The sequence below is a fragment of the Frankliniella occidentalis genome, unplaced genomic scaffold (genome assembly GCF_000697945.3).
Source record: "Frankliniella occidentalis isolate FOCC.00 unplaced genomic scaffold, Focc_3.1 Scaffold47, whole genome shotgun sequence".
In the NCBI taxonomy this organism is placed as follows: Eukaryota; Metazoa; Arthropoda; class Insecta; order Thysanoptera; family Thripidae; genus Frankliniella; species Frankliniella occidentalis.
This window is the reverse complement of record NW_026267177.1, coordinates 761,369-767,779: the sequence shown is the minus strand read 5'-3', so window position 1 is coordinate 767,779 and position 6,411 is coordinate 761,369. Positions and strand designations below refer to the sequence as shown.

The 6,411-nt window shown below is 47.2% G+C and overlaps 3 protein-coding genes across 11 annotated transcripts in view; all 3 read left to right on the top strand.

The window, feature by feature from the left end:
- Positions 1 to 1,623, top strand: part of LOC113207900 (cytochrome P450 4C1) — a gene marked incomplete at its 5' end in the record, with an annotated part of 10,631 nt that extends 9,008 nt beyond the window's left edge. Inside the window, 3 exon segments of the mRNA XM_052267209.1 lie at positions 49 to 286; positions 1,113 to 1,301; positions 1,419 to 1,623. Of these exon segments, the coding sequence (XP_052123169.1) occupies positions 49 to 286; positions 1,113 to 1,301; positions 1,419 to 1,579 (588 nt within the window).
- Positions 1 to 4,297, top strand: part of LOC113207844 (RNA-binding protein 34) — a 13,652-nt gene extending 9,355 nt beyond the window's left edge. The window contains exons 1-9 of one of the 3 annotated variants that reach the window (XM_052267215.1): positions 1,771 to 1,926; positions 2,023 to 2,229; positions 2,304 to 2,335; positions 2,428 to 2,566; positions 2,662 to 2,923; positions 2,998 to 3,205; positions 3,308 to 3,426; positions 3,494 to 3,946; positions 4,026 to 4,297. In XM_052267215.1, the coding sequence (XP_052123175.1) occupies positions 2,111 to 2,229; positions 2,304 to 2,335; positions 2,428 to 2,566; positions 2,662 to 2,923; positions 2,998 to 3,205; positions 3,308 to 3,426; positions 3,494 to 3,946; positions 4,026 to 4,112 (1,419 nt within the window). In that variant the 5' untranslated portion in view covers positions 1,771 to 1,926; positions 2,023 to 2,110 and the 3' untranslated portion in view covers positions 4,113 to 4,297. Of the gene's footprint in view, positions 1 to 1,770; positions 1,927 to 2,003; positions 2,230 to 2,303; positions 2,336 to 2,427; positions 2,567 to 2,661; positions 2,924 to 2,997; positions 3,206 to 3,307; positions 3,427 to 3,493; positions 3,947 to 4,025 lie in introns of those variants that run through there. The other 2 variants (XM_052267216.1, XM_052267217.1) reach the window with 2 other exon arrangements.
- A 308-nt stretch (positions 4,298 to 4,605) lies between these two features.
- Positions 4,606 to 6,411, top strand: part of LOC113207902 (choline-phosphate cytidylyltransferase A-like) — a 16,640-nt gene continuing 14,834 nt past the window's right edge. The window contains exons 1-2 of one of the 7 annotated variants that reach the window (XM_052267210.1): positions 4,606 to 4,861; positions 5,659 to 5,769. In XM_052267210.1, coding sequence (XP_052123170.1) covers positions 4,645 to 4,861; positions 5,659 to 5,769 — 328 coding nt within the window. In that variant the 5' untranslated portion in view covers positions 4,606 to 4,644. Of the gene's footprint in view, positions 4,862 to 5,203; positions 5,447 to 5,519; positions 5,770 to 5,804; positions 6,050 to 6,411 lie in introns of those variants that run through there. The other 6 variants (XM_052267212.1, XM_052267214.1, XM_052267213.1 and 3 more) reach the window with 6 other exon arrangements.

Sequence of the window (6,411 nt, the reverse complement as noted above, 5' to 3'; positions counted from 1 at the left end):
AAACATAATTGTTCGACGCTATGCACACTTGTGAATTCGTTTGGCCAGGGTCACGACACGACCATGACATCAGTGTGCTTTACGCTGTACCTGATGTCCCAGCACCCTGAGGTGCAGGAGCGTGTCGCACAGGAGATCCTTCTCGTGACGGGTTCCGACACGGACTTAACGTCTGCGCAGCTCGCCGAATTGAAGTTCCTCGATGCCGTGATCAAGGAGTCTCTACGCCTCTACCCCAGCGTACCGTGCTTTTTTAGAGATTGCAAGGAAGAGTACACACTTCCCAGTAGGTTCATATAAGTAACGGAGTGGGCGAGAAGGGCTCCGCTGTAACCTACCGCCCTTCGGAATAAAGGTGCCTGATGAAAGTCACCCGCATGGGACAGAAGGAAACGTTGGGCTTCCGTCATCGCCCAAAGAGTGCGCACCATGCCGAAGTAATTAAGTTCCTCTAGTTCCGCAGTTCTGAAGGCTTGGGCGACGCCAATCCGTTAGCGCCTGCGACTGGCTGAGTAGGCCCCCCCGCCAAGCAGCCGTGAAGAGCCGGCGGCCCGCCCTCTCTGAGCGCCGGGGAGGCACCGGGATGTGCACGAGCCCGGGCTGAGCGCCAAGCGTTCCCTAAAGGGAATGTCCCCCAAATAGATGCGAGGGAACGTTCATTGGGTAACGTTTGCCGCCGAGCGTTCCGGTCGCCCGCTCCTTGAGAGCTCCCGCAGCGAGGCGGCCCAGGGCGGGCCACCGGCTCCGCTGAGCTGCTCGGCGGGTCGGCCTACCCAGCGCGTTGCAGGCGCTATCATCGGCCAACATGGGGTGCGGGTACGTCGCCCGCGTCAGTGAGAAATTCATTTTTAAACTAGGATGTCGATTCAACGCCCATTTTTTACTCGACGCCATGTGCCGGAAAGCCAAAAAGAGCCCAACGTTTCCTTGCGCCACCCGCAGACTGATTCCGAAGAGACCTCCAGGGGCGCTGCCCTATGAGTGCGACAAGGACGGATCTATACGGAAGGTATAGGAGAGGGTTCTTCGGAATCAGTCGGCTAGGGGACACCTTTTGGGGGCCTTGGAGAACGTTCACGTGTGGTGGAACCTATAGACCACGGTATTTTCAGGCGGATACACGATCCCCGCTGGTTCATCCATCATGATCAACGCGATTATGGCACACCACGACGAGAAGAATTTTAAGGATCCCTCCACATTCAACCCCGATCGTTTTGTCGCCGGTAGCGAGAGCGAAGACCACCGGCGTCACAATTTTGCATACATCCCATTCAGTGCAGGATACAGAAACTGCATAGGTGAGTGGTGAGCTCACCCGAGCACCTGTAATACTAATTTCTGAGGGGGCCGCTGGTACACGGCGAATAGTTGTCTGCAATCTTACACCCAAAATGTTTCATCGGTTTTATCTTTAGGCCAGCGCTTCGCAATGATGTCCATGAAGGCAACTCTGGCGCGTATACTTCGTTCCTACCGGTTCCTTTCCAGCTCATCGGACTCCAAGCTCGACCTCGATCTACAGGTTGTTCTGACCACAAAGTCCGGGGTAATGCTGCAATTGGAGCGACGAGCGTAGTTTTGACATATAATCAACTAATAAAAAGTCACTTTATAATGGTTGCCGTTATGGTACTTTTTATTCCCCTTTACCTTACTTACTGATACTGGCTAATATATTAAGTGGGAAACCGAAGTTAAGGCCGGTCGGGTCGCCGAGATCACCTCCTAGACCCTAAGGCCGAGACGCCGAGACTGCTCATATCTGCCGCGTCTTCAGTTGCAGTCGTCGCCGCTAGATGGCGGCGTACTCCGTCCTGTTGTCGCCGCCCCGCCAGCCCACCACATGTGTTGCTAGCGCACGGTTGTTTGATAGGTCTCTCAGCACGTAATATTCGAAGGAGGACGACCAGAATGTTTTAAAAAGTGAGTTTGTTTACAGGCCTGGGCTCGGGCCCCTGTATTACTTGCTGCATCATACGTTTCTTGAGAGTTGTTAACAGTTTTGTTCTGCGTATACAGGTTATGTTCTTCTGTTTACTGTGGACTTGATACTGTTCTCCAGCCTGAAATAGTCCTGACAGACAAATACCGGACTCATTGATTCATTATGACTGAATATCAAGTTGGAAGTCTTGGAAATTTGATATCGGGCAATGCTGACAGTAATTCTGGAACCAAAATAGTGTATGAGAAAGTGACACTCAACAATCGTGCTTCGAGAAATAGGTATAGCATGACTTTAAGTAGAAAATAATTCTTTAAAAAATATTATTATACCTTTAATTTTTGTTTTATTTTAGTCATGAAAGCCAGCTAAAGCCCAAGTCCAAAGGTAATGTGGACTATCTCAACGTAGGCAGCTAATTTTTTACGCTTCTCGTTGTTAGAAAATTATCTAATATCTATAAGATTTCTTCTCTGCAGGTACCTCCACTTTCAGAGAAAAGGGTAGAAAGTTAAAGGAAAAGATAGCAAGTCCCTTTTCGCGAAAAACCAAACCTGACATTGCAGGTGATGATAGTGTAAAAACTGTAGCAAAGTCCTGGAAACATATTCCTGAAAGGTATACAATTGTTCTCATCGGGAAATGTTTCCTGCAGTTCTGTAATATTAATTATTTCCCTATCTAATGAAAAATTTAACCTTCCTCAAAACTAGTGATGAAGCAACAGTGGTTGATGGTGTTGAAGCTCTACCAGATACGTTTTCTCGCAATGCAGCAAGACGAATCCACTTGAAAAAAAATACAAAGAAACATGTGGATGAACCTGAAAGAGAAGCACGAACCATATTTGTTGGGAATATTCCTTATGCGCATGCAAAGAAGAAGAAACTTATAAAATTCTTCTCTAGTTATGGAAATGTTGAATCAATCCGATTTCGATGTGCTCCCCTTAAAGACCCCCGTATGTCCAAAAAGGTAATACTTGCTTGTTTGAAATTTTATCACCTGCAATTCTAGTTTTAATTCACGGTTGTTTTTATTCTGCGTAGGTTGCGGTAATCAAGCATGAATTTCACCCTGAACGTTCAAGCATCTGTGCGTTTGTGGTATTCAAATCAGAGAGTGAAGCAATTCACGCTAAAGAGGCCAATGGTGCGGTTTATCATGACCACCATCTTCGTGTTGACATGGCTGGAAATGCAGCTAAAAAGGAATTTGATCCTAAAAAATGTGTATTTATTGGCAACGTTGCCTTTTGTAAGTAGACAGAATATTAGTTGATTTTTGTATATAAGTATATTGTATGTTACAGTCTTCCTATCTTAATACATAGCTCTTATAATGTAATTTTCATTTCAGCTGCAGAGGAAGAAGACTTATGGGATTTATTTTCCAAGTGTGGTGCAATTGAAAGTGTTCGCATTGTCAGAGATCCTGTTACCGCTGTCTCCAAAGGAATAGCATTTGTGAATTTTGAAGTAAGTTAGCCCTCTACATTCAAACTTCTTCCCAAGTGTATGAGCTCTACAATTTTTCTTTTAACAGGATGCAGATGCTGCTGAACTGGCTCTCCAATTAGATGGAGAGACAATAAAGAAACGTAAGCTAGCAGTCAGGCGTCATAAACCTAATTCAAAGCCATCCTTAGATAAATCTTCTGATCAAGCTCTACGGCATAAAGGAGCTAAGCCTCTAGATGAGAAAACTAAACAGAAACAAAAGTTGAAAGATGAAGTAAGATTACAGAAAAAAGAAAAACGAAAGCTGCGCAGAGAGGGGGAGAAATTGCTTGGTATTGTTAAGAAAAAGAAGAATGATGATTCCAGTGAAGCCTCTAAAATGGAAAAGGCTGACAGTGCAACCCTACCAAAAGCTGGAAAAAAAACAAAGTTTGAAAATGAAATAGATCAAGGTGAAACTAAAACTGTCGCCACATTACCTAAAGCTGGAAAGAAATCTAGATTCCAGGGCCAAACTGTTGAGGACATAAAGAAAAAGGTATGTTGTGTTATAACTTTGAAAAATATTACAATATGTGATAATGTGTACTAATTCATTTTCTGTTCACAATTTCTAGAAAAAGAAAATTAACAAAGGGGAGCTAAAGAAGAAAACGGTTGCACACTTACTTGGTGGAGGCTTGCAGAAGAAAAAGAAGGTTTAGGTTGTCAATACTTATATATGCCTTCCAGTACAAAATTGTAAAAGGGAGAGTTACCATTTGTGAAATTTCAATGTATTTTGTAACTGTCATGAAAGTGAGACAGAAAGTTGTAACTAATCTTGCAAAATTAATCTTGCTGTAGACTTTTTAAGACTTTGAAATGAATTACTGTATTTAAAACAGAACTTTTACTTGTATCTTACTTTTTCCTGCATCAGCCACATCAGGCCAATTCATTCTAAACAATTTCATTTTTGATCTTCAGTTACGTGGCTAATCAAGAGGCGGCGTTCATTGACGAGGGTAGATACTCCACACCTCGACAGACTCCATGCTCGTGCAGACACTAGCAGTAGTCTGGTTGTTTTGCAGTCGGACCGGACGTCCGGCGAGTTGTGCCATAATACGGTGAGTCTGGCCACTTTTCAGACTCAACTGGATGGGAACATCCGTTTTGGAGTGATCATACATCTCTATTTACCCATACCGCCAGAGGAGTTTGTTCAAGTCAAAGTCCCGAAGGGAATGACCCATGGGGATGGGGCGAGAGCCCGGGCCAGCCAGAATGGGCCAACTTGTTAATAGGCGCGTGTCAGAGAGAGGGGGGATTGCGCAACACGACGCCTCATTGTCCTCTCCGCCTCAATGTCCCACACGTCAGTTACAGAAGTTCTCAGAGCAGCCCAGCCTCGCGCAGCGGGCTCACGCAGTGTCAGTGAGGCAAGCCGTGGCGAAGAAGCCCTGTAGAGGTAAAAGTCCACCACACTGTGGACGGCCATTGATCTCGCCAATGTGATTTTACCCTCAGTGAAGGAAAAGGGGTAGCATGATTGGCCGTCGGGGCCTGTCGTGCGCATGCATGCCAGGCCGCGCCCACCCCCAGGGTACTACACTTTGTATCGATGTGGTATCCACCCTGTTTTAATTGGTGAACGGGAAATGTGCTGGCTGAGGGGCTCGTCCCGTGAATCATTGACCATCATCGACCCTTATCAGCCTTGCAATGATGGATCGTGGAAGTCCTGGTAATCCATCAGCTGGTGCGGCAGCTGAAGGGAATGGGGGTGGGGGGTAGGGGAGGAAACGTCACTCTGGCGCCGGTGTACCACGCAACCAGCATCACTTCACCACATCACCCGGTGTGACGTAGGCCGACCGATGACGTCGCCGGCGCAGTGACCGGTGCGGCCAACCGGCAGATCAATACGGCAAGCGGGCGGGGCGATCGCCGCGGCTGGAGTTCGGCGAGTTTGGGCTTGTCAGTCCGCAGCCGGGTCGGCTGTCAATGCGTGGCCCTGGTCCCTGCCGCTGTCCACACTCTCGTTACCATGGAGGTACGTGCCGCTGCCGCCCCGATGGTTGGCTGTCCTGGGGGTGGTTTTAACGCCAACGTTTTGTTTGGAGCAGTAGCCGCCCAGCCTTCTTGCTGCCAGCAGCCAGCTGACAGTCCCTTGGCACGTACGGGACGCACGCACACTCACCCCCTTCGCCCCGTCCTGTCACCTCACGCTCAATATTTTGTGATACTCACCTCTCTCGGCCGCAGCTCGTTGGCCAGAACCTGTGCCTAGCCCGCACGTCACACAGTCCGTTAGTCACGGATGCTGCTCCAGCCCGCCAGTCCGCAGGCGCGTAGTCCGGCTGGAGACAATCAAAGGTGGGTCCGATGGCGGGTGGGAGATGTTTCTCGGCAACGACCGGCTAGTGTTGGGGGTGCACGGCAGGGGCGGTCCGCTGAATCGAGTGCACTGTTCTTATTTCGTTCATAGTGATGGGGTGCCACTCTCATCCAGAGCGTCCTCCAGCTCGACACTTTACTTGCTGATCGATGACGTACTTAAAGTGTCGTCTGCTCTGCACCATGTTTCCTGACGTTAGAGTTGCATCCAGTTAATTTAACTCCATTGCCGGCTTTGGTCTCATCCATTTTCAGTGAGGTGTGCTGTACTATCGTTGTGATTCATAGACGGTCAATGACCTGTCTCTTTCATGATAATTGTTGAGGATAAGAACTCCATAACTTCATCCCCCCCTCATCTAATGCAGCTAGCTGCATCTGTATCTGCCCACCACTACTGACCCTGACCTTGATTCACGGTCTATTACACGGTTATCTCATTGAAAATTTCTATTATCTTAGATCTCGGATATTGGTTGCCTAAGTCAGTTTATTTTCATTCATTGTTGATATTTGTTTTCAATTACAAAGGTACCTTTTTGGTTAGGTTTCTCAAATTTGCATTTCTAATTTCAAATTTACTCATTCATTACGTTATTTTAATTTTAACAATAAAAAAAT